The sequence below is a fragment of the Aspergillus pseudotamarii genome (assembly GCF_009193445.1).
Source record: "Aspergillus pseudotamarii strain CBS 117625 unplaced genomic scaffold BDV38scaffold_14, whole genome shotgun sequence".
NCBI classification, from domain to species: Eukaryota; Fungi; Ascomycota; class Eurotiomycetes; order Eurotiales; family Aspergillaceae; genus Aspergillus; species Aspergillus pseudotamarii.
In genome coordinates, this window is record NW_022475028.1 from 26827 (window position 1) to 52100 (window position 25274).

Here is a 25274-nt window from a genome sequence, read left to right on the forward strand (position 1 = left end):
ACAATAATGCAGGTGGTCATCCGGGAGAGTTAATTAGGTTTCTGACCATGCAAGCAAGACTACCCAAAGGACAATCTGCAAGCGTATCAGCAGGTCGAGTCCACCCCGCACTTTGAAAAGTATACTTTATGCCTATCATTTGCAGAGACGGCTTTGCAAAGAAACGCGACTAATCAGATTATAAACTCAATATGCCTATGGAACAGCAGACTTCGTGCGTTGCGGTGGCCCGATAGGTTGATCCATGATGCACCATTTCCTTGGTTTGACTAGACGGGCTTTTCTGTCTACGTCTTTTTGTATAGTATCATCCGACCCTCCTCGCGAACTGCCGTCCTGTCCTATGTCAATACTACTTTTTTATTTGTCCCTCCAATCGTCTTCCTCGAGGAAGCCCTTGCCGGCGTTTGACTGGCTCCAGAGGAAGCCCTCTGACCAAACCGTCCTTTCATTTTGTTTCTTTTGTTCCTTCCTTTGTTTGTTTTCGCTCATGGTCCTCCTGAATATCCTCAGGCTGTTCCTCCTGTGGCACCTGTGAAAGCCAGAACTTGCTAATCACTCCCCCTAAGAATGTTCTGTCCACCCACTTGATGACCGCATACAAAACCAAGCCCCAACTCCACAGATATACCCCCATCATGGACGCAACCAAGAGGATTGGTCCCAAGATGACGAATGATAGTATCGCCCAGAGTAGTACAGCCACGGCCGCGAACACCAATGTACCGGCTAAAAAGATGAAGAACGGCACCCCGCAGCAGATGAGCTGACAGACCAGGAATGATGTAGCATAGGGTTTTTGTAGTGCCGCTTCGAAGATTGCCGCTTGGCGAGGCGGGGGAAAGATCCAAGCCAGCAGCCATTTCACGGTGGACTCGAACCAATCGAATGTGTTTGGGACGACGTCTCGGAACCATGCCGTCATCGGTTCATACCACGGGCCTGCCGATGTGTCTTGTGCGGCGGCATCGTCTTGCGTCTTTTCACCGGGAAACTCGCCCGGCGTAGTCAGGCTCGTGGGCTGGGTAACAGTCGTACCAAGATGTTTCGCGTGTCGTTGCGCAGTGGGCAAGGCACTGTCCGTGAGTGAGGAGCCGGCTGCGCTCGTTGTCCGATCAGTGGCGCCCTCCAGGACGCCAGACGCCGATTTCAGGGACATCCTCTGATTGTTTGTATCTAGCTATATTCTGCTGAGACCAGTTCTATCGAGGGTAGATGGACAGACCGTAGAATGAATCCGGGGCATCATATAGATGTCTATCTATCTATCTATTCTACCCTGGTTCCTCGTTTCCCCTGGCCCTATGATGTCACATAGCTGTCATTGTGGGTCGGGCAAATCAATCCAATAACAATTATGGATGGGATTATTGAGCTGTTAACCACGTTCGGACTCGTCTAGGGACACTCTCTACTGTGTAAGGTAATCGTTGGGCGTGGTGAAGTACACACTAGGAGACTATACCCTGATTACTGCTGGTCAAGTGGAAATATGATATATATATTTTGCCCTCCCCTAGATTAATGCTAACAAAGACATCGAATTCAAGTGGTTGGAGTCTGATTTCACCGTTCAGGCTGCTGTTAGTCAGTTATATCCTTACTCATCACAAAGCGTTGATATCAGGATTTAAGCCTAGTATTTCTTTGACTGGGGCTCTATATGGAAGCTCATGGCACGAGTAAAAACGGGTTGTCCTGAGGCTACAGTGGGACTTTCTTTGTAGCCCGCTCACTGGCCGGATCATCCTAGCAACCGGCCCAATCAGGGCTCTTAGCCGGAATCCCTAGGAAACATATTCTTGGCGGATGTCGAAATGGAAGATATCGCGATTCTTTTTTCTCTACGATGTCGTGGACCCGATGACAGGCGCCGATGATGCGAAGCATGTCAAGCAGGCCCGAGGGATAGTATAGCGAGTCGGTAAGCATCTCGACTGAAACAAAGTCAACCTATTGGCCATACCAGTGGCTCCCTCTTAGATCGCCGACGGTGGATACAAAGCGGAGTAAATGACTCACCCGAAGCCTTTTTATAGCTATAGCGTATATTTTCCTCTCTGATGTATGTTATTTACCTGGAATATACGTCTTGCCTGGGATATACTCTGTCTCCCATATCACGGCCCTCTTGGTTTTACAGAAGGGCTGATCATATGGGGTTTGGATATAGCAGTATTAGTTCCCCGGTAGTCCTTCCCATGGTTTCTCCCTCGGAGGCCATATCCGCTCAGGTATATATTCATCACATATATCGCACTGGCTGAAAACCGGGTGGATGCGTTGAATGGTGCTTTGGATCTCGAGGAGAATCACCGACCAACTAAGCCAAGAAAGAGTCCGTTCAAGGAGAGACTCGACGTAATGGGGGCACCCTTCCGCTGTTAAAACTACGTATAGTTGACATGGGAACAATATTCGGGAGGTACAACACAATGTGATTATTCGCAAACATATATCGTTCGCCTTGAATTCTATATTATGTAACTGTGGTACGTACTGTCTGGCGTTAAATCAAAGTCTCCTTAACTAAATACATGAATAAACGGACGCCAAAAGGTCTGCTCCTAGAGATGAGCACAGGTTCCCGTCCTCAGGACCTGCGGAGTCTCCAGCTTGTGGTCCCCAATTGGAACATCCACCCTCTCTCCCTTCACACCATTAAATCCGCAGATCGCTCCACCAGGGTTGTAGATATGAGAAACCGTCTTCTTGATGTCTAATGGGGCGTTAGCTTGATTGTTCGACAAGTCGTGAAGGAGGTGGGGGGTTCAACATACCAACTTGATGCGAGCTCATATCCGTGGGGAAGACCTGGGACCACTTTTCACCATCAGGGCCGTAGAAGAAGATGGAGACTGATTCGATTTGACGCTTTTCAGAGGTAGCAGCAGTAGCGAATGCCGCAAGGGAGGGAATCATGACGGTAAAAAGCGAAAGCTGCATGGTGATTGATGTGTGGCAAGTCTTGATATATTCAATAGAGTAGTGGACAGCCTGGAATATTTATGGAGTTATGCTTGAGATTTTGAGCCTGTGTGATGTGATTTCTTGTCATAGACAGGGTTGATACAGAGCTTTTATATGCATCGTGTGGGAATCACCCTTGGAACGCATATTTCTAAAAATAGGAATCGAAAAGGTGAAGGTTAAGCTCAGCCCTGCGAGGATTTCGGACACTGGATAGATAGATGTAACAGTATCATCATCCACATCCTCAGGCAACCTGTATCCATAGAGGCCATCCGCCAAGAACGGTCAACTGCATCACCACTTGCTGCAATATAGGTCATGGTTGTTGGTTACGAGGCATCGCCACGGCGGAATGTGGGGAACCCCAAGAATACGAAGACATGACTTTCAAAACAAAAGCCAATAGTATTTGTCCTCGTGTTGTTTAAGGCGTCCGATCAATGCGCATAAGCGTGAATGTTTCGTACTTTGTTACTCAGCCACACCGGCATCGACCATCCCTATCTACGACATCTGCTCAACACTAGAATCTATGATATTGTGATAGCACTAGTGTACGTGGTCTAGTCAATTCTATGGCCTCATTTAAAACTACTGAATGCAACTATACTAAATATAAGGTTGGATCTCAAAATACCTCCTGCCATCCAGTGCCTACGATTGAACAGACATACCAGCCACTGACAGGAGGGCAAGGAAATACATCCAATGGGAAATGAAGGAAAAGACATAGCAATGCATGCGTGTATCCGATGAGAGCAACACCTGACAGCCAAATCTACATCTGTTACGGAAACAATCACCACCCACTGATGGCTTTGATGCAACCTCACGCGCGATTGAAGATAGTGTGCCCATCCGCAACCCTAAATTGTTCCGTGAACCATTTGATGAGAGAAGAAGCATCCGTGGTGGTTTACTAGTCTGCAGTGTTTGCACAGCAACGAATGGATATTCCTAGTTGCATGAGATCGTCGTGATTAGGCCACCTGGGGGGGCATTGACCGCTCCGAATTTGGTCGCCTTACAGGGGTCGAAGCTTGTAGAGGGCCTTAAAATACATTTCTCTATTATTCTGGTTGTGCCTCTACGGGGCTCACGGTGCTGGGTTCCGTAGGTCGAGACTCCTCGGGCGCCTTACAGTTGTAGCTCCTGCTTGGCATTATGGCGAAGTCTACTTCGAGTTACGCCGGTAAATCCACATGGAACACCGGTAAACTTCTATTCCTGCGCTTGTCAGGTATCAAGCTCTTCTAGGCAAAAGGAATACAACCTTCAAGGGTTGCGAAAGTCTATAAGTCCAGGCGTAATCACTGGGGAGCATACTCTCGTCAACATCATCAACACCACACCTCAATAAACACTACGATCTACTTCTCCTCTCAGAACACCTTTACAATTCAATTCTTCCACAATGAAGGTCTCTATTGCTGCCCTTATTCTGGCGGTTACCTCGGCCATTGCTACTCCCATTGCCAGTAAGCGCGATGGCTCGTTCGTGATCAGTGATCTCAAGGCGCGCGAGTCTCTCTCCAACACCATGAGCTTCAAGCTCCAGGACGGCGATGCCTCAATTGATTGCAACCTGATCTGGTGAACTTCATCTTTCTGTCACACAATATACACCTTGGATTACTGACCAGCTCGTCGTATACACAGGAGCGGAAAGGCACCAGAGGAAAATGCCCGATGCAACGACAGCAAGCATCTTATCCAATTCCCCGATGGCTTTGAGTTTGGAAAGTTTACCCTGGCGATTGAGCGTATTGAGCCCAACCCGATAGGTGGTCGTGCTTATCTTGATGAGCACGATGGGAAGTGGAACTGCGTCGACAACCCGGAGGACCACGTCTACAAGGACTGCAAGTACGACGGTGACTACACCATCCAGCTATGACTGATCCATGGGGAGACATTTTGAAGTCGAATTATGCGAGGATGTAATTTTGATTTGGTTCCATGGGTGGATGGAAAACAGGGTTCTAGTACTTAATAATTGTCATTCGTTGATTTGATTCACTAGAAATACAATTAATTCATGCTATGGACAATTATTGACAAATATGAGTGCCAATTGTCCTTCACATATTCTTGTAGATATGACCCAGATTCAAAAACTGCCCAACACTAGCCAACGTAGTGTCATTTCATATTGCGATGCCGATCTTTTATAAAGGCTTCTTGACCCCACCACCGGCTATTCCCAACCATTGCCGAGGGTCCGAGGGTGGGGTTTATTCATACATGCGTGGCTCGAGCACCTCCACGATCTTGTTTGCGATGTCGAAGAAAGAATATCATTTCGTGTATAGTCATACCCAGATTGTGAAACCATGACAACCCGAACAGAGCGTCTAGCCACCTGGGCCTCGGGACTGCAATATGATGACATCCCACAGGATGTGATCCAGCGGACCAAAGACCTCTTCCTGGACTGGTTCGGGTGTACCATTGCTGGCCGTCATCACCCTGCTGTGAAGGCCATTGCGATCTTTGTGCAGCAGATGGGCCCCACGTCAGGGAAGAGTGAGTTGGTAGATAGCGAGCTGGGTTTCAGCACAAGCCCTGCCTTTGCAGCAATGGTAAACGCGGCTTCATCGCACGTTGTGGAGCAGGATGATTTGCATAATCGAAGTATTTTGCACCCTGCGACGGTTATCTTCCCTGCTGCTTTGGCCGTGGCGCAGGATGTAAATGCGAATGGAAGAGACTTCATTACGGCCTGCGTGGTTGGATACGAGGTAGGATGTCGGGTAGGAGAATTCCTTGGGAAGAGTCACTATGCAGTATGCACATCCTCAAGCTTTTACAGCAGGCTACCACGTTAACATTCTCCAAACAGCGTTTCCATTCCACTGCAACTGGCGGGGTCATTGGTGTGGCCGCTGCAACGGCCCGTCTTCTGGGTCTCGACTCCGCGGCCATGCTATCATCGATCGGAACTGCGGGAACCCAGGCGTCGGGCTTATGGCAGTTTCTCTTGGATGCTACGCATTCAAAGCAAGTTCACACGGGCAAGGCCTGCTTCGATGGAATCTTCGCCGCCTACGCCGCGAAATCCGGGTTATTAGGGCCTAAGGATGTGCTGGAAGGGCCTAAGGGCATGGGCGTCGCGCTCGTCCCGGATACGCCCATCCCCACTGCAATTGATACGGACCTCGGACTTGATTGGGCCGTGCTGGGAAGTAGTTTCAAATGGCACGCATCCTGTCGCCATACCCATCCAAGCGTTGACGCCTTGCTACACATTCTTTCCGCACATGCTATCAAATTCGAAGATATTGACTCGGTCGTAACGAGAACATATCAAGCAGCATTCGACGTACTCGGGCTCAGTGGACGGGGTGAAACAATCCATCAGAGTAAATTTAATATGGGATTCGTTCTCGCTGTAACGGCGCAGAAGGGGCAGGCATTGATAACGGATTTTAAAGAGGAAGCACTGCAGGATGCATCATTGAGGAATTTCCAGGAACGTGTTAGGATGGAATTGGACGAGGATATAAATGCGGCATTCCCGCAAAAGTGGCAGGGCCAGGTAATTGTAACTTGCAAGTCTGGTGAGAGATATGAAAAGTTTGTGGAGTATTTGAAAGGAGATCCCCAAAGTCCATTGACGAGGTATGCCCAATTGAATATCCCCATGGTGGTGAGTGATTCTAGTTGAGCTGACTGGACGGTGCCATAGAAACGAGATTGAGACCAAATTTAAGGCTCTGGCCCAGTATGGTGGAGTGAAAGACGCAGATCGGATCCAGCAAATTATCACCAGGGCATGGAACCTCGAGAATCAAGACAGTCTCAAGGAACTGTGGCTCTAGTCTAGAGACTGAAAATCCTGTACATCGGATACATTGGCAACAATAATAGAATCAATCCCTTGCTTCAGCTCTGCTGCTCGGCCATATCTGCGTATACTGATTCACTCATCTTCATTCCTTGAAAAAAAGATAATACTATACAGTGGGCCATGAAGGGATTGGTAACTAGTGTCACTTCCATACTGGCTCTGCTTGTAATGGCTCATTTGTGGCTGCCAACACCAAATATAACGGCAAGGCCTGCTTTCTATAGGATAATCCTCCACCCCAAAGATTCATGGCGAGCGACGTAATTTCTTGTCTGGCGTCCTCAGAATTCGGCTATCAACCAGCCGATTTAGTTCTCTTTCTAACGCAACTTACTCTTCCCCTGCAAACTCGGTCAAAGCGCCAAACCCGTCAACAGGGGCCTTACAACATGCTTGCGTCAAAGGGCGAAAGCCTTTTGAGAAACTCCGTCGCAGCTTCGTATTCCCTTTCTATAACGTGACGATGTTGATCGGAGCGAACTTGTAGGCTCAGATGCAAGTTCCGCGGCCTGATGTTGAACCCATTCGTATAATCTAATGTGTCATAGGTTTGCCCAGGAATAGGTTGAATATGGAAGCACCACAGTAGCCGACTCAGCGTAATGAGTAGAGTGTTAGTTGCAAGATCTGCGCCAGGGCAGATGCGACGACCCCAGCCGAATGAACTATGACCAAGTTTACTGGGATGCGCAGAGCCCTTTTCTTGTTCAACCGATGCGATGTATTCCTTCGGGAGATAGGGCAACAGATGCGGATCCATGCCTAGAAATCGAAGAGGATTGAACCGATCCGGATTCGGATAATAGTTAGGGTTCATATTGATTGCCCACGAATTTCCCAACATCACCGTTCCGCGAGGAATATAGAACCCACGATAATAATCATCCTCGGAACAAGCATGTGGTGTGCCACCCAATACAGCCACAGGACGCCAGCGCAGGACTTCCTTGCAAAGTGCACATAGATATGGGAGGCTGGGTATATCCTCAAACGTAGGTAATCGATGAGGCCCTACCACCGTATCTAATTCAGCCTGTGCTATCTCCAGCATTGTGGGGTTTGTCACGATCGCTAGCATAGCTGAACATAAAGTGGAAGACGTGGTATCGGATCCGGCACCGAAGAGGGACGCAGGAATGTAGCTGAAATCTCGCTCAGTCAACGGAAATGCTTTCGAGTCCGAATCTCTGGTCTCCAGCAGCTGCTTGGTTAAACTATTGAAAAGAGGCTCTGCTCCTGGGGTCTGTTTCACGGACTCAATATCCTGTCGCACCACCCGAACAAGTCTCATGTTTGCCTCAGCCTCGAGACGACCATGGCGTTTGATCTCCGCCTTCCATGGTGCAATCCAATCCGGTAGATACTTCAACATCGGGAAGGACTCGACCAGGTATGCCCCTGGGACATTCAAGCTGGAGGCGTACTGCATGAATTCAAGCCGCTGTTTAATCACCGGCGACTGGGCATTGTCGACACGGTGCCCATACGAGACGGCAAAGACAATAGACGATGCGAGCCGATCGAACAGTGCTTCCCATTCATGCGAACATTCTAGTAGCTGGTAGCATAATCGACTCGACTCCGCCTGCTGCAATGGCTTGTAGTTGTCTAGCGCTCGGGGCGTTAGGGCCGAATGCAGGAGCCGCCGGCGAATGAGCCATTCCTTGCCATACGGTTGAACCAGGATGCTGGCCATATCCCAGTAGATTTCACCCATCGTGACAAACCGTGGCCGTGTGCTGTATTTTGTAGAGCGTTTTTCGAGGAGCTCGGAGGCGATCACCGGGTCAGATATCACCACCGTGGGCCGACGGCCCAGCCAGATGGTATAGATTGGGCCATATATTTTGGACCATTCCTGAAACCTAATCCAAGGGTGCTTGGAAGGGATTTGGAATTTGTTTCCAATCAGTGGAATTGGGGAAGGGCCTGGAGGCAAGCACTTCCACAAGTACACATCGTGGATGATTATAGCCAGGACGATGAGAATGATGCAGCAACTGATCCCCCAGGCTGGGTTGGAGAGGAGTGAGCGGATACCATCCATGATACAGTTTTCTGGTGTACGGCGGACAAGTCTTGAAGAGCGCGTCATTTCTTATAGAGCACGAGCATAGACCGTAATTACAAATAAGAGACAGATGATGATTTAACCGAGTGCTGCGGGGGATATGCAAGTATTCGAATTCGAATTGCCGACGTGAACGAGACAAGTGGCGTTACATGTGGGGGAATGATCATATTATGCTTGCCATACGTTGTTGGTAAGAATTCCAAAGAAACACCAAGGCCTAATCTAAACCTATGTCTACCATGACTATAACGAGGGCTTGATAGGACTTGGGTACTTGACAAAGGCGAGAGGACCGGTAGTCGCCAAAACCCCACTGGCTTTGCCGGTGATTCTGGGGTCCTCCCCAATATAATTAGTCGGATATCCAACGTCCAGCGGCTTGATGCTTTCAAGGTATTCGATTTGGGCATCAGTTAGGCGGATCTCCAGTGCTTTGAGGTTGTCTTGGAGATGCTCAATCTTTCGCCCGCCGATTATGGGAAAGACATAAGGTGCTTTCGATAGCACATATGCTAGCGCGATGGTCGTTACGGAGTCCACTCCATGTTCGGCGGCTACTTTCTCGAGTGCCTCGCTCATTCTAGCTTCGTCGTCAGTCTGGGTCGCATTCCCGATCGCGCGGAGGCCTTCGCCTGCGCTTTTGCGAGCCTCGAGCTGCTTCTTCGACTGAAATTTCCCACCACCTAGAGAATCCCATGGTGCAATTGCCATACCGAAGTGCCGGACCATCGGCAAAATATCTTTCTCCAGGTCACGGCGGAGAACGTTCCATCTCCCCTGGTAAATACTAAACGGCGTCTTTCCATTGGCCTTCGCGTAGAAGTTTGCCGCCGATACGACCCAGGCTGGAGTATTAGACACTCCCAGGTAGAGCACTTTGCCTTGTTGTACAAGTATATGAAGACTATCCATCACCTCCTCAATCGACGTGGTTTGGTCCCACCAGTGAACATAGAGGATGTCGATCCAGTCTGTTTGCAGTTTGTGAAGCGAGTCTCGAACTGACATGTGTAGACTTCGCCGCGAATTTCCCGAGTAATTAACATAAGAGGCTTTTCCAAGCTCATAGTCTCGGTAGGCGGTGGTGTATTTGGTCGCAAGGACCATGTTATCCCGATTGCCACGAGCGTTCATCCATTCACCAATCCATCGCTCCGATTGCTCGTCTTGGTAGTTGTTCGAGGTGTCAATACAGTTGCCTCCTGCATCAACGTATGCATCGAGAAGATCGAAAGCCTTGGACTTCGGCATGCTGCCCATGAAGCTAGACCATGACTCTCCAATGGACATACCCCCTAACTGTAGAGGAGACACTCGGATACTAGCAGACGCAGAAAGAGGCCGTAGGCGCCCAAGAGGGGTTGCAGGCTCAGGTGCACGCTGAAGAAATGACATCTTGGTAATTCAGGCAATATAAATTGAACGACGCTATGTCGAAGGGTTTTGTTGTTGTGTCCAGCTTTTATACATCCGAAACCAAGGGGAGGGCAGTATCCCCTTTATCTTCAGGAACTGATATTTGACTAACACACCAGCCCTCAAGATCTCATAGTATGCGCTATGTTCGTCTCGGTTTGGCAGAGAATCAACAAACGGAAATCTCCGGTGAGAATGAAGGCTTCTAACCCACATTCCCCACATCATGATGTGGCGTTAATTCCCCCACATCGTCGTCAACCATGATTTCTAACTAAAGAGGCAAGTTGCATACAGTCACGGCAATCAGTCTTAACAATAAGTGCCGGACCAATAATATCGCGCCCGTACATAGAGAGTGGATGTCCGGTGTCGAGGTTCATGACCATGCTGGAGTGTGCAGTCGTCGAAGCGGCACATCATGCTTATCGTTGCCCTAAGTACACATTTCGGGGCTTTATAACTTGAACTTCTAGAGGTCTCAGGCTTATGTGGCACAAGTGCTGCCGCACTGGGAATGCGCCTGCATAAAAAGAAGTTCAATCGTTAAGCCTGAGCAGGTTGGAAGAAGCTTGATTAATTGATACTCCTCTAGGGCCAGGGCTCGAATACGGATATATCCCGAGGAGTCACCTGCTACAGTACCTTAAGGAGATCAACAGCGGGCTAGGCTTGAGAAACCATATGAAATCATACTGCGACTATCGATTTCATGGCCAAGTTAAGTTGTTTATGCGGGGTGGACTTTTTATCCTACAACGAATTAGAGATGCGCCAATTGAGATTTCCCTGAGGGGCTTCCCCGCATTTATTTTTCTGGGGTAAAATCACTGGACAGTCGCGTTAATCGGGGTTTTTTGGTGCCGAAGACTGGCCGCGACGTTCCATGCTTCCTCATCTGTCTTATGCTCAATACCGTATTTCTCTGGACTCTTACTGGCAACATCCTTGTGAGGACAGCTAGAGCCGAAAGACATGAAAGCCGTACGGAGGGTGAAACCACGGAGGGTTCCGTGTCCCTTGTGCACCAAGTCATTCACTCGTACGGAGCACCTGCAGAGACATCTTGGATCTCGTACGTGGGCGATTGAGGTTCGATATATTGTGCCATTCCTTTGCTGACAGACATCGTGTTCAGATGGCGTAGGGAAAGCAGTAGTATGTCCCGAGTGTGGAAAGGAGTTTATGCGCAAGTACGTGGGCCCTGAAACAACATAGAGCAAATTACAGAAAACTAACGAGGCTCTACTGAAGAGATGTGATGAAACGCCACCTTACCAAATGCCAACTCAAATCCCGGACCATCCCAGTAGGAGAAGCAGGAGCTACAACAACCAGTCACACTCTACCTGCAGAACAACAACTGACGCCAAATACGGATGGCGTTGAGACTCCAGACCAGGGTACACTGAATGAAATCAATAATCTGCCGACCAAGAAATACAGCCTAAGGTCGGGTGGGAGCCACCCAGAATCGATTGAACAAGGGGACGATAATCAAGAAACCGAAACCAATGGACATTGCATCCTGCCGGACAGCTCCCTGGCTGAGCTTCGGTGGAGTAATAGACAATTTGAAGACATACAGCTGCTCCTGGATCCCATCCTGTTTGACAGAGTCGAGCACAACCACTCCCTACAATTGCCGTCGGCTGTTGGTGTTCCATGCATTGACATTGATCCGGCTGATACATTCAGTTTCCTCGCCCGCATCTCCAGCAAGGAGAGTGCTTCACTCCAGGCCCGTTATGACTGTAGCGCGATACTTAAGAGAGGGTTGGAAGGGCCGGAAGTGATCGATGATACTATCGGAAGGCAAGGAGTACTACCATTTACAGATCCTCCCTCTTCCCTCGGGGATTCATGGTCTGGTAGTAGGTTTCTTCTTTTCGCATTTTTCTGAATATTATTACCACGGACCAAATCACTCCCTAGACATATCAAAAACAGGTCTTTGCACACCAGCTAGCCCTATATATAACCCTCCTACGACACTCTTCACTTCACGCTGTATTTCTTTGTCCCATATATCTAATGATCTTGCAGATGTTACGTGCGAGCCCTGGTACCACACATGGTTATCTTCTACACCGGCACCACCGTCTTCAGGACCTGCATACCAAATCATACATCAAATCAGAAGCCTTTCGCAGCATTCTAGAATTATGCATACATGGTCTCCACAGCTCGAGAAGGAATGCATTCGCTTTTTCAGTCCAAAGAATGTAGAGAGGTTTATCAGGATTTACTGGACCGCATGGCATCCTCATTATCCAGTTATTCATAAGCCAACGTTTTCTATCGCAAATGCTCCAGCGCACCTCACAGCAGCCATGGCCATCATGGGAGCATGTTTCTCCCAAAGTCCAAATGATAACCGCAACGTAAAATTATGGCTGAATAGTGTGGAAGAGATGGTATTTAGCAATAAATATTTCGGAGACCTTATGCTGCAGGACCCGGCTACCATTAACATACGGGACATCATACAGCTCCTGCAGGCAGCATACTGCGTTTGCACCTTTCAAATCAGTGAAGGGAGTCATATTAGCCGACGAAGGATTCGTCGTGAGCGTTTCAGTATGCTTGTTTCCGTAAGTAGTTAGGTTAGATTCATGGTATCTCCATCGCTAATGTAGACTAGTTGGCAAGAGACTTAAACTTGTTCAGCATCAAACACAATGATCTGAACGCAGTACACGGAGGCGATTTCTGTTGGGACACCTTTATTGCGACTGAGGAATGTATTCGGTAAGTGCACGCGACGAAATGCCCTACTCGTACCTTTTGCTAACGTCATGCTAGAACTATGCTTTTCATATATATCAATGATACCGGATTTGCGATCTTCAGCAACTACCCACCTCGCACGAGGATCCAAGAAATGTCATTGGGAATGGCATGTCCGGAGGCTTGTTTTCAAGCCCAGTCTGCAGCAGAGTGCCTCTCTGCGATTAGAACATGGACAGCACATCCTCTATGGGGGTGCAGAAGGACGCTGCGTGAGATTGTGCAGATCATGTTCTGGAAAGATATTAATCTCGATGTACGAGCCTACCTCTCCCACCTGGGGATACTGAACCTTTGGATTGTGTGTTCCGGTAAGAACGACACCGCTATCAGTGGCTAGAATATAGCCCATAGCCTCCCAGACCTTCGACTCGGGATTTTCTTGCGTATATGAGCCGCTACTGACCATGGTCTGTGCAGCACTCTGTGCCGAAGCCTTCCAGATTAATTCTCTTATCAGTGTCGACACCCAACTCCAGCCTATGCGCACAGCGCTCCACAACTGGAAGTTAGCTTGGAATCAGCGCTTCGCTATACAGGATAGTTTTGGCCTACCAAAGGAGGAGGACAATATTTTTGTGGGTATTGACGATTATTGGCGACGGTTGGGGTTTTTTCAGAACGCGTCGGAATATTGGTTATTGCTAAATATCCTCATTCGACGAATTGACGAACGGCAGCGGAATCAGCAGACTCCATCGGTTCAATCTGATATTGAACTCACCACCTCGGTCATCGACAGGCCATATACACCTTCGAGATGCGACTCACCCACAATGTTAGATCTGAAAAGTCTCATATCGGAACATCATCGTCAGCTCAAGCCGTATGCGTGACCCCGGCACGCTGTGAATGACTTCTTATGGGGTTGGACTGTTCTGCCTCGAGCACTACATCTGTGGCGGATAAATGCAGGAAAGGCTCCATAGCTCTATGATCGCAAAGGCCTTTGGACTTGTCCACCATGTAATAGGTGTCTTTGAAGCAGTAGAGATGATAGTACGGAAAAATTGAAACCGTGCACCCAGAAGCAGGGCCTTAATCATGGAAGATCTGAGTAGGGAGTGACTATGCTCACGCGGGGGTCTTATCGCTTTCAGATAGGGGCTTTCGGCTGAGCATTTCCCATTGTATACAGATGATGATGTACAGGCATAGATGCTTGAGCGAAAATCGAAAATAATGTGCTTGTTACTCGGCTATAGCGTGTGTCCTCATCCGCCACATTTCTCGTACCCCACACACCCATGGAGTGAGCTTGGAGAGACACCACCACACTGCCTCGGCAGCTGCGCATACTTGAACAAATGCATGGCATGCTATAGTTGATGTTTTATTTTTAAAGCCGTCTAATGTCTCTAATAACATTGATCTGGCGCCATCGTGGGTAAAATCTTTCATCTTCGACTATCCTCTGGCGACATCAAAGAACCACACGCATCGAGACGATGGACGCCACCAGCCAGCCCTCTCCCCCACCGTCCGACAAATCGCGGATTCATGTTATAATTGTTGGAGCTGGTAAAGCCGCTCCTTCCCGGCCACTTCTCTAATGTCACTAAAACTGTGAAAATAGGGTTCGCAGGCCTCGGTACTGCCATAGAATGTCATCGCCAGGGTCTCTCTGTCGCAGTGTATGAGCGATTTCCCGCCTTGAAACCATTGGGCGATATACTCTCATTTGGAAGTAATGGAGGCCGGATCTTTGCGCGATGGGGCCCGGTGGTTGACCGCATGCTTCCTGTTAGCATCAATCTCCAAGACTACGGGTTTCGCATTCACAAGTACACGGGAGAGCATGTCCACACACAACCTTCCATGCCTTTTAATCGACAGGCCCCCACGATTAATGGACATCGGGGAGAGCTACACCAAATCCTATTCAACTATGCTCGGGACGACCTAAACATTCCTATTAATCTCGGTTGCCCGGTAACTGGATACTTCGAGAGCACCACTGGGGCAGGAATCCAGCTCGCTTCAGGAGAAAAGGTGCACACGGACCATGATATATGCAAGAGCTTCAGCTGACCGGTGCTAGATTTATGGAGATGTTGTCATTGGCTCAGACGGCGTTCGCTCCCTAGCTCGAGCCTTGGTTCTAGGTCGTGAGACAGAGCTTGAGTCTAGCGGTTATGCTATATTTCGCGCTTGGTGTGTGTCGCTGGTTCCTGTCATTGGGCTAAATGAAGCTAACTGGTCGAAAGGTTTTCAAACGAAGATATCCTCGCCGATCCCCTGACTAGACATATATGTGAGAACGGAGATACCTTCAATGGCTGGATTGGTCCAGATGTACATCTCCTGGTTTCATCCTTAAAAAGGGGCAAGGATGTCTGTTGGGTACTAACGCATAAGGTGGGTCACAGCTAGCCCCGACGATCGTGAGTTGTGTCATGGCCAAAAAAATACTAATACGTCTCTTATCATAGGATACATCTGAAATTAGCGATCGCTGGTCGTTTCCAGGTAAACTTGCAGATGTCTATAAGGTCTTAGAAGGTTGGGACCCAATCTGCAAGCGCATCGTTTCGAAAACGCCCGAGTCGTCCCTGGTCGATTGGAAACTCATCTGGCAAGACCCATTGCCTACCTGGATCAGCAAACACGGGCGTATTGCTCTTGCTGGTGACTCCGCTCATGCATTCCTTCCCACATCCGCTCAGGGCGCAACACAGGCGCTAGAGGATGGTGTCACAATCGCGATTTGTCTGAGCAGGGCTGGAAAATCCAGGATCCCCGACGCTCTACATGCCTTCGAAAAGATTCGGTGAGGCCTGAAATCCACTTATACATGTGAGCCACTTCTGACTCGGTATTGCAGGTACGATCGTGTACGGAAGGTGCAGGAAACAGGCAAAACAACTCGGGATAAATGGCACAATGCGAGTTGGGATAACGTGAAACGCGACCCGAAAGCGATCGAACTGCCACGAGAGGACTGGATATTGAATCATGATGCAGAGGAGTATGCTAACAAGATGTGTGAGGAGATATTCGGTGCCAGCTCCAACAGAAGGGGCAGGGGCGAAAGCAGAATATGAGGTAGCAGTTGTGATCCAGATTATCAGAACCCTATGTACCATGTAGAAGTGAAATATATTTCTTACGGCCCAATACCAGACCCCATATCTGTGTTATTTCCGAATACTTCATGTTGTAGACTAGCGATTACCATACAATGTAGCTGATATATCACCTTCAATTATATTGGGCGAGAACCTTAGAACAAGTTCACCTACCACCACTCCACTTGCGTGTCCCTGAACTTATGCATCCGTGTCAAAATCAGAATGACTTACCAGACCAAAGCCAGCATACAACGAAGGTAGAGAATACGCAATGTGATCCGGATATCGACAATTAAAGGTGGGGGATCGGTTAAAGTGTTCCCCACAAGGATCTTCCTGTCCATGCGTGTGGGGGAAGCTTTCACCTTGTAGCTTCAGTGACAGCCGAGTAAACTAGTACAGAGGGCGTGTCATTTCCAATGGTCAGGCCGCGTGGAGTCTCCTCCAGATACAGTTCTGATGCATTTCAGTCCGGGCACTCGGCTCAAATGTCTCGGCGACAAGACTATATGAACCTTGCTCCACCAGCTGCTTCTGTGCGTTATTTTTAAGCGCATCATAAGACAACCCTCTGACATTTGCACCCTGCGTATACTCGGGGCCAAGGCATTGCCATCATGGTGTTTGGAATGCTCGAGTGCGAGGATGGTGAATCACCGCCTGGAACAGGTGCAAAAGCTTCCTTGCATTCTCCCTCGTCTGCTCCCTGCTAATAATAGCAGTGATTCTAAGTCACCAGCCATTGATTGAAGGTAGTAGTGATACTACCTCTTCTTCGGCCAAGGCCCCCCATCAACGTCGTGGCATTATTTTGGTACATTCCTACAAAACTCTTCTTTTATTGTTACCGTAGGTCTCACTATGCGCGGCAGGTTCCCCAACCCTCAGATTCTCCAAATGACCCTTTAAATGTAAGTTGGGTGAGGGCTGGCTCTCCATGTATACACAATCGTATTGACCTCAATCAACTACTCAGTGGCCACAATGGTAATGGATAAGTCTCTCCCCCACGATACTCGGACTAGATATTGATGCCCTGCCATTGTCCTGCAGGAGAAAGGATTTTATTTTACTCAATGTCAGTCTCCTCTCCGCCATTGTGGGGGCCTATGGGCCTATGTTGGGGCCTGGGTTTGTGGAGATATCTGAGGAGCTTGACGTTAGCGTGAATGAGATCTCACAAGCTACCTCCTACCTGGTGTTGGCGATCGGAATTGCTCTCCTTTTCAGCAATCCACTGGCCAAGTGCTATGGGAAACGCCCCGTGTATTTGGTATCGGGGTTATTACTCTTTGCGTCAAGCATTGGGGCTGCGCTGACACACGACTATGGCTCATTCCTTGCTTGTCGGCTGGTGGGGGGTTTAGGAATGGGCCCATTTGAGGTTAGTACACGTTCCTAGGGTTTCTTCATCTGTGCATTATAGGGGCATTCCAAAGTCTCACCCATGGCTGCTCACCACTTCTAGGTCCTTGTGCAATGTACTATAGGGGACATGTATTTTGTGCACGAGCGCGCTTCACGCATCGCTTTTTGGAACCTCTTCCTAGTGAGCGGCATCTCGGCCGGGCCAATCGTCAGTGCATATATCATTCAGTATGCCGGGTATCGCTGGACCTTTGGCGTATGCGCCATTTTCTACGGGGTTCTCACTCTAGCGCTGTTTTTTCTTGCCCCGGAAACGTCGTTTCTTCGAGTGGCTCGCACTTCTCCCTCCTCCACTGAGTCCTCAAGTATCGAGCAGTCGGATACAAAGGTTGTACCAGCCGAAGATGCCGTGCAGCCGACGTCTGAAACAATAGATGATATTGAAAAGGAACCCCAGGGTCGAAATGACCCACAGCAGACAACTCAACCCCCATTAATGACACAGCGGAAAGACTCATATTGGAGGTCTCTTCGAGTGTACACGGGTAGATACTCTAATGCCTCCGTCGCGAAGGTGATCAGTCGTCCGTTTATCTTGTAAGTCCCTGCTATCTTGATACCTCGACTATCCGCTAAGGGCCATAGGTTTCTCTATCCTGGAATCCTGTGGGCATTTCTAACCTGGGGTACAACGATCACGTTCACCATTGCCTTTAGCTACGTCAACGGAGTGATATTCAACGAACCCCCGTATAACTTTAGTACTTCCCAGATTGGGCTGATCAATATTTCACCATTGGTCCTCAGCGTTGTATCCGAGATTATCTCGGGGCCTCTGTGTGATAAAATCTGTCTGTATTTGACGAAGAGGAATAATGGGTATTACGAACCCGAATATCGACTGGTCCTGATGGTTGTGGGCTTCGTCCTGGGTGTAGCTGGGTTCTACGGGTTTGGGGCTACCGTGCATTACGAGACGCACTGGACTGGGCCCGTCATCACATACGGGCTGGTCAATGCATCCCTCGCATTTTGCTCAACGTGTGTCTTCGGATACATCATTGACGCCTACACTGCTCTAGGTGAGGAAGCATTCGTGGCGGTTAACTCCCGAAACTTCCTCAGTTTTGGAATCCTTTATGTTATTAACGAATGGCTCGACAAAGACGGCACACTGAAAGTGTTTGTCGTCCTTGGTAGCCTTTTTATCTTCACGAGCCTTCTCACAATCCCGATTTGGTAAGTTGAGCCTCCCGGAATGTCCGTGCAGTCTTAACCGGCCCGAATATCTAGGATCTTTGGAAAGAGGTGTCGGGCTAGGATTGATAAGATTGTTTGGTTGAAGAACTACATGAGAGATTCTTGAAATGGCTCAATGTTCTTTCCGCCGGTTCAACACCGTTGACCTTTCTTTCGCTTCTCGTTGTCTCGTTGTGGTGACTTGCAAATGATACTACATTGCCGCTGGCTGAAACGTTACTTACTAGTACTTAAATAACCGACATATATAACCGTCCAAGATCGTTGCAATGTGCGATATATTGCTGGTAGTATATCACTTAAACCGAAAGTTCACTCATAGATTGCGATCAAGTACAAAGGGATTCTACACAGTGAGGACCGCATCGAACTAGTCAGTGAAAGGCAAGTCGAAACAGGGACCGGTATTTCGTCGGCCAGAGGGGGCCTTCTCGACCCGGGACATCTCTCGCCATAGCTGGCCGGTCAGTGCTTCTTGATCGGGAATACCTGCAGCAGTACTTCGCCGTCGCGTGCGGTCTTGCTGCTGTTGACTCTCCGTAAGCGCGGAGTCCGGTGTCGAGGGCGACGGAGGTTCCTCCAGCATCGGTTGCTGTTGTTGCTCCGAGAGCGCCGCAGCGACACGGTCCTTCCACGTCTTCTCTTCGATCTCCTTCGCAATGACGGCGTAGTGGGCCCGCCGGTATACCCCCACAGAGCTTAACGTTAGTGCGATCAATTCATACGCGAATAAAACTGGTAACGCGTAGTACAGTTGCGGGTTGCAGCCATCGGACCAAATGTCCACCAGCACCTGGAAGATGCTGTGTGCGGGCAACGCATATCCCCACTGATAGAACCCTGGGGAGAGTTCGAATGGGAGCAGGATCGATGTGACATTCAAAACCACCCACGAGATGAGGGCCATCGGCACACCCGGTGGGGGGAGCCAGATCGTGAAGACATCAAGGACAAGAAAGTTGCAGTGGGCAAACAGCCACAAGGCCATCCAGGTCAGGGCGAACTGCCCGCCATCGACATGCCACCCATGGCGAAAAGCCCAGATGGCACCCGTTGTACATAGTGATCCCGACAGCGTGTATAACCCTGAGATGAGCTGGCGGACGGTGGCAATCCGTGGCGCTGCTATGGTGACATACAGCTGAAATTGCTGATACAGGCCATTGATGTAACCCAAGTAGAAGAATTCCTGGATCAGAATCAAGATAATTACCAAGGTATTGTAGATGAGCCGGGAGCCTTGAGTCGTGGGCTGGATGTTGATTGAAGCCAACGTCCAGGGGTTGGTAAACGCCGCCAGGGCAGCGGGATCCCTGTCGTTCAAGCTCCCGAGTGCCTGCATCCCATTTGTTTTGAAATAGGCCACTCGTGCAGCTTCCGAGAGTGATTGCATATTGTTCGCAATGGCGGAATCCACCACCGTGGGATACCGTGCTTCATTCCAGACCAGAGTGAGAACATCGCTGTTGTTATACGAGGCTGCCGCAGGACCTCCTCCGAATGCGGCAGCCAAGCGATTTGATGCATTCACAGACGTGTATAACCCACCCCAATAGTCGATCTTACACACGGCAGATGTGACGGTGCTCGGCCGGGGATACGCCGACACCGATTGCTCGTTCAACGTGGGGAAACCAGGACCCTTCAGCTGCTGGTACGCGGCGCGAATTGCGCTTCCCACCGCTCCCCCATCGTAGTCGACAAAGACAACATGCAGGTTCTGCGTATGCGAGGTCTGCTGGAAGAGGGAGCCGAACAAGTAACAGAAGAGACCGAGAAAGAGAAGCTGCAGTACGATGAAGTTCAGACCAGCTGCTTTGAGCAGTCCCCATCGACGCCGGCGAACAGAAGGGTCGTGGATGCTGGGGTGTGGCTGATGTCGCGCTTTGGGGTAGAAATGCATCGGAAACGCTCAATGAGGGTAAAGGTAGTCTTACAGTTCAGAGTGGAATGCCAGCTGCGCAAGGGGGCTCTGGAGTAATGATCCCGTCACGGTGTTGATCAACCGTGGTACATTCTGCAGTCTATATATATATTTCGACCATGAAGTGAGGGTTTTGGAAGAGGCCGAATGCAACTTCTCGATCACCTTCACGTGACGGCAGATACGAGGAGAGTCGATAGAGGATTCCATCCATATGGAGACGAGCGAGCTACATTATACGTTCTAGTTTTTGGTTGGTCCAGGCGAACGGTCAATATCTCTGCTAAGCTTCTCGTCAGCATGAGATAATTCTTGTGATCTGGCGATCGACGTCTCGCCAGATCAGGTGACTCTGGATGGGGCTGAGTCAGCAATGGGTGCCTGGACTTGTGAATGCCTGCAGACTCAGGCATTCAACCGTCATGCTTCCGCTCCAACTCAAAGAAAGAAACAACGTCGGCGCCAACAACAGTGAAGATGCGCCTCTTCCTCACGCACGTCCTGTTTTGCACCTCGGACACGACCTTGGCAACTAATCCTTCACTTTCGCACACATGTGATGTCCCTGTTGACCAGCTCTGCTGATGTGCGTCCGGAGGTAACGTCAACCTGCGCACTGTATACCAAAGGCTCCACTGAGTCCACTCCAAGTTCTCCAAGTGATTGATTTCTTTATGCTTCGAATCCCTGCACTAAGATGAGACCATGACGAATAGGCCTCGGTTTCCTCCGCCCTCGCCGGATCTCACCATGACCTCCTCCTTCCCATCGCAAGTCCCGGGGTCCGGAGTCCTCGGGAGGATGAACGAGAGCCATTCCTCAACGAGCCTCACCGCACGCAGCCGGGGTGCGTCGCCAAAATAGTCGAGCATATAACGGACAGATGGCTACAGGCACGGCAATTCATCGCGTCGGAGGAAGGGATCGGAGTCATGAAATGTGGTCTGGCATACCTCCTCGGCTCCCTGGCCACGTTCATCCCCGTGGTGGCGGCATTGCTAGGTCCTCAGGAAGGGAAACATATCGTCGCCACTATCACGGTGTACTTCCACCCCGCGCGGTCCAAAGGGAGCATGTATAAAGCCCTGATATGCGCCGCTCTCGCATTCATCTACGCGGCACTCGTCTCGCTCACAAGCATGTACGTAACCATCTACTTCCACCAGCGGCGCATGATTGAACTGGGCCATGCGCTGGTTTTGATCATTTTTGTCGGTCTGGGATTCGGGTTCATTGCGTGGACAAAGCAGAAGATGAGCGACCCACTGGTCAATGTCGCCTGTTCGCTGGCGTCGCTTGCACTGATCGTGGTTCTCACGAAAGAAGGCGCCATTCAGCGGGGCAGTGTCTCGCTCGCAAAGGTATCGCAGGTCTTGAAGATGCTCCTTATGGGCATTGGTACCACGATGACCGTATCGTTTCTAGTCTTCCCGGTCTCGGCACAGAAGAAACTGCGCTCGAACCTGGCCGTAGCCACCAGGTCAATGGCGATCATGCAATCGATCATCACGGAGGGGTTCCTGCGAAGGACGCAACACGACTTGCAGGGTTTCGACTATACCGGAGCGTCTACACGTCTGAAGAAGGCCCACGGGGAGTTACACAAGCTGCTATATGAGACGAAGTTGGAGCAGTACGTTGCAGGCTGGGAGAGAGCATACGGTCATGAGGAAAAACTGGTTCACTGGGCCCATGGCATCGTACATACTACGGGCGCTCTACACAGCTCGGCACTTTTAGCTTTAGAGACGCTCAAGCGACCTAAGTTCACCGACCATCCTCTTGATGGTCCCAATGCGAATGCCTCCACGGCAACTCGGAACCACCAGCAAAGCACGACGTCTCCCGATGATGTCCCCATACTTCAACCGGTGGACATGGGAATGTTGGAAACGACTGCGTCGGGCAACGGTCAACCCGTCGCGGGACAGCTAGGCAAAGCTAGCGATAGGCGAGCCCCGGAGAGCTCACTAGTCACGGAGCTTTTTGATTCCTTTGTTGACCGACTAGCTCCCTCTATGGTACTTGGCCCTGGTCTACCGCTTTCTGTACCTACAACATTCTTTCCTGACTAACCTATAACAGCGGTCGCTAACTCTCACGTTAATGAATATATCTGCGGAAGTCCCTCTGGGGCTATCCCTTGACAACAGAGTCGTTATGAACCACGGCTCCGCCGCCATGCTAACCCAAGCCATTGAAGAATATCGGGAGGCCCAGAGAGAAGCATTTGGCCTGCTTTACCGAGAGAAATTGGATAAATCGACTGGTACATTCGAACAGGAAGCATACTTCAAAGAGGTGGCCGCCATCTGTGCGCATTTCAGCTACTCGTTACTGAAGTTCGGTGAACAATTGGGAGAGTTGTTGACGATTCTCGCGGACTTCCAAGTTACAACCGCTGGGTACCATAGAAAGAAATCATGGAGTTGGATCAAGTTCTGGCGACGAGATCCATCGAGAAGTCGGTATATGAACCATCCGAATGATGGTGAGTACCACAGATAGGGCGTCGGTTGACTACACATATTGACCAATACGTGCCAGGACTAGATCCCAGAGCTTTCCTGACTGACGCAGCTCCGGGCTATCAGAGGGAGCTGCTCGGAACGTCCAGCTTCGAAAGACCTTCCCGACTACGACCATTTAGAGATAGAATCTGCCGTCATGTTGGGAGAGCAGCGAGCTTCTTCCGAAAGGACGAAACAAGATTTGCTTTCAAGGTTGGCGTTGGCGCGGCACTCTTTGCCTTGCCTTCATTTCTCTCGTTCACACGGCCCATCTATCTTTACTGGAAAGGGGAATGGGGCCTGGTCTCGTACATGTTAGTCTGTTCGATGACTATCGGTGCGTCAAACACCACTGGGTATGCCAGATTTCTGGGGACATGTATTGGAGCACTTTGTTCGATCCTCGTCTGGTCGATCGCAGGCAGCAATGCCTTTGGGCTAGCAGTTCTCGGGTTCGTCATGGCCATATGTACCTTCTACGTCAGTCTGCACAAGGGCCAGGGCCCGTTGGGTCGATTTATCATGCTTACTTATAATCTATCCGTGCTCTATTCGTTCTCGCTCTCCCAAAGTAGCGCCGACGAAGATCCCGATGAGAGAAGCGGTAGCAATCCGGATATAACCCAAATTACCCTGCACCGAGTCGCAGCGGTGCTCTCGGGATGCATTTGGGGCGTTATTGTGACGCGTGGCGTTTGGCCTATCAGTGCTCGGAAGAAGCTCAGGACTACATTGAAGCTGGTTTGGCTCCGATTAGGTCGCATTTGGGACACAGACCCCTTGGCTCGGCGAATAACGAACCCGGGCATTGCTGCTTTGTATATGACGCCGGAGGACCGGCTCAAAATGCAGAGCCTGCTGTCAGATCTAGAGACTCTTCGGGTTGCAGCCCGCTACGAAATTGAATTGAACGCCCCCTTTCCCGACACCGCATATGGCAAGATCATTCAACACACTCAATCCATCGTGGATGATCTCCATGCCTTAGATCTGCAGCTGCTTGGTATTCCTCCTTCCGAGCAGCAACTGTCTCTGCTGCGACACACATCTCGAGAGCGACAAAATCTGTCCGGGCAGATTAGCCATCTCTTAGGAGGTAAGTTCTCCCGCAGGCCCAGTCCACGTCGTAGTGGACGCGTTAGTATTGACACCGAACCTCAGCCATCGCTTCGTCGATCGCGCACGCACGTCCACCGAACCAGGTCGACCTTTCCAAAGTGAAGCATTCACGCGACCGGCTTCTGGCCACTATTTTCCTCTATCGCAGTGGGGACGAAACCTCTCCATCGGCACTTGAAGAAACCTACAGCCTATTGTATGCCTATAGTAAGTTCTCCCACCGATCATCCCGCCATTCATCGCGTTCCTGACGGGGACTCTAGTTCTCGTAATCGATCAGATCATCGGCAAGATGGCGGAGATTCTAGCCGATGTCGGTCGCTTATCGCCTGGCATAGGGGAACGTGTCGTGAATTACGACTAACCTTATGGGTTTGCCTTGGCCATGTACATACCTCGTCCCAGCTTCCAATGGTTAGTCGTTCTTTTTCTTTGGACTTTACCCAAGTGAAGGAGTGTTGCTATTTTCCATCCACTAGCGGGGTCCGCAGAATTAGATTTCAAAACCTCTGCTCAGCTGAAGCCGACTTTTGAGCTGTTCTAATTGAGGCTCCTGGGTGATCGTCCCGCTTCTTCACATCTACAACTGCCAGCCCTAGATTAACTCCAAGTAGGAGTATGTATAACATTATACAACTCATATTGCGGATACTCCCCGTAATACTATCTATTACAATTCATTTTGTAGAAGGTTGTTTTTATGTATCCTTTACCCTGTACTTTTTTTATAGCTACACTATCTTTTTACCCAATCCCAGTAGTATACAAGATAGACTATATTCTATAATAGCTTGTTTAGTTCCTCTTTTGCCTCCAAGCGGCGTTCATCCTTTTCCTTACGGCGCTTTCCTGCTCGGCTTGGGTGAAAAGAGTATATTAGCATGCATGAAAATGAATAGAAGTCAAATTCATTGAGTTA

At 49.7% G+C, this 25274-nt stretch overlaps 10 protein-coding genes across 10 annotated transcripts; 5 read left to right on the top strand and 5 right to left on the bottom strand.

Moving 5' to 3' along the window:
• Positions 1 to 204: 204 nt before the first annotated feature.
• Positions 205 to 1200, bottom strand: BDV38DRAFT_241075 (seipin co-factor family protein). The gene has a single exon (XM_032053988.1). The coding sequence runs from the start codon at positions 1157 to 1159 to the stop codon at positions 449 to 451; it is 711 nt and encodes a 236-aa protein (XP_031915770.1). The 5' UTR covers positions 1160 to 1200; the 3' UTR covers positions 205 to 448.
• Positions 1201 to 2567: 1367 nt separating this feature from the next.
• BDV38DRAFT_280625 (uncharacterized protein) lies at positions 2568 to 2946 on the bottom strand (the record flags this gene model as incomplete). The annotated part of the gene is made up of 2 exons (XM_032059354.1): positions 2568 to 2719; positions 2781 to 2946. The coding sequence occupies 2 exons, from the start codon at positions 2944 to 2946 to the stop codon at positions 2568 to 2570; spliced, it is 318 nt and encodes a 105-aa protein (XP_031915771.1).
• A 1441-nt stretch (positions 2947 to 4387) lies between these two features.
• On the top strand, positions 4388 to 6794 carry BDV38DRAFT_290996 (MmgE/PrpD family protein; the record flags this gene model as incomplete). The annotated part of the gene is made up of 6 exons (XM_032061624.1): positions 4388 to 4566; positions 4633 to 4847; positions 5114 to 5200; positions 5296 to 5759; positions 5816 to 6594; positions 6662 to 6794. The coding sequence occupies 6 exons, from the start codon at positions 4388 to 4390 to the stop codon at positions 6792 to 6794; spliced, it is 1857 nt and encodes a 618-aa protein (XP_031915772.1).
• A 411-nt stretch (positions 6795 to 7205) lies between these two features.
• BDV38DRAFT_280628 (cytochrome P450) lies at positions 7206 to 8870 on the bottom strand (the record flags this gene model as incomplete). Its single annotated transcript, XM_032059355.1, has 1 exon — positions 7206 to 8870. One exon carries the CDS (start codon positions 8868 to 8870, stop codon positions 7206 to 7208), a length of 1665 nt encoding a protein of 554 aa, XP_031915773.1.
• A 262-nt stretch (positions 8871 to 9132) lies between these two features.
• BDV38DRAFT_290999 (NADP-dependent oxidoreductase domain-containing protein) lies at positions 9133 to 10157 on the bottom strand (the record flags this gene model as incomplete). The annotated part of the gene is made up of 1 exon (XM_032061625.1): positions 9133 to 10157. One exon carries the CDS (start codon positions 10155 to 10157, stop codon positions 9141 to 9143), a length of 1017 nt encoding a protein of 338 aa, XP_031915774.1. The 3' UTR covers positions 9133 to 9140.
• Positions 10158 to 11288: 1131 nt separating this feature from the next.
• BDV38DRAFT_291001 (uncharacterized protein) lies at positions 11289 to 13939 on the top strand (the record flags this gene model as incomplete). The annotated part of the gene is made up of 8 exons (XM_032061626.1): positions 11289 to 11388; positions 11452 to 11506; positions 11568 to 11622; positions 11704 to 12187; positions 12423 to 12907; positions 12958 to 13064; positions 13119 to 13404; positions 13499 to 13939. The coding sequence occupies 8 exons, from the start codon at positions 11289 to 11291 to the stop codon at positions 13937 to 13939; spliced, it is 2013 nt and encodes a 670-aa protein (XP_031915775.1).
• A 612-nt stretch (positions 13940 to 14551) lies between these two features.
• BDV38DRAFT_291002 (FAD-dependent oxidoreductase) lies at positions 14552 to 16147 on the top strand (the record flags this gene model as incomplete). Its single annotated transcript, XM_032061627.1, has 6 exons — positions 14552 to 14624; positions 14680 to 15095; positions 15145 to 15257; positions 15311 to 15461; positions 15536 to 15873; positions 15928 to 16147. 6 exons carry the CDS (start codon positions 14552 to 14554, stop codon positions 16145 to 16147), a joined length of 1311 nt encoding a protein of 436 aa, XP_031915776.1.
• A 644-nt stretch (positions 16148 to 16791) lies between these two features.
• Positions 16792 to 18908, top strand: BDV38DRAFT_291003 (major facilitator superfamily domain-containing protein; the record flags this gene model as incomplete). Its single annotated transcript, XM_032061628.1, has 6 exons — positions 16792 to 16871; positions 16959 to 17161; positions 17200 to 17558; positions 17643 to 18139; positions 18188 to 18781; positions 18836 to 18908. The coding sequence occupies 6 exons, from the start codon at positions 16792 to 16794 to the stop codon at positions 18906 to 18908; spliced, it is 1806 nt and encodes a 601-aa protein (XP_031915777.1).
• A 175-nt stretch (positions 18909 to 19083) lies between these two features.
• BDV38DRAFT_39661 (SNG1 family protein) lies at positions 19084 to 21179 on the bottom strand. Its single transcript, XM_032063278.1, has one exon. The coding sequence runs from the start codon at positions 20703 to 20705 to the stop codon at positions 19173 to 19175; it is 1533 nt and encodes a 510-aa protein (XP_031915778.1). The 5' UTR covers positions 20706 to 21179; the 3' UTR covers positions 19084 to 19172.
• Positions 21180 to 21196: 17 nt separating this feature from the next.
• On the top strand, positions 21197 to 25101 carry BDV38DRAFT_241084 (Fusaric acid resistance protein-like-domain-containing protein). Its single transcript, XM_032053989.1, has 6 exons — positions 21197 to 21324; positions 21443 to 22747; positions 22812 to 23217; positions 23274 to 24332; positions 24398 to 24562; positions 24619 to 25101. Exons 1-6 carry the CDS (start codon positions 21286 to 21288, stop codon positions 24717 to 24719), a joined length of 3075 nt encoding a protein of 1024 aa, XP_031915779.1. The 5' UTR covers positions 21197 to 21285; the 3' UTR covers positions 24720 to 25101.
• Positions 25102 to 25274: the final 173 nt, after the last annotated feature.

Bases quoted from the DNA above. Each gene is read 5' to 3' on its own strand.
- BDV38DRAFT_39661 (XM_032063278.1), bottom strand. From the start codon at position 20,705: ATGCATTTCTACCCCAAAGCGCGACATCAGCCACACCCCAGCATCCAC.
- BDV38DRAFT_241084 (XM_032053989.1), top strand. From the start codon at position 21,286: ATGTCCCTGTTGACCAGCTCTGCTGATGTGCGTCCGGAG. The intron at 22,748-22,811 runs GTACTTGGCCCT...AACCTATAACAG, and splicing joins ACCGACTAGCTCCCTCTATG to CGGTCGCTAACTCTCACGTT. The intron at 23,218-23,273 runs GTGAGTACCACA...AATACGTGCCAG, and splicing joins TATGAACCATCCGAATGATG to GACTAGATCCCAGAGCTTTC.
- BDV38DRAFT_241075 (XM_032053988.1), bottom strand. From the start codon at position 1,159: ATGTCCCTGAAATCGGCGTCTGGCGTCCTGGAGGGCGCCACTGATCGG.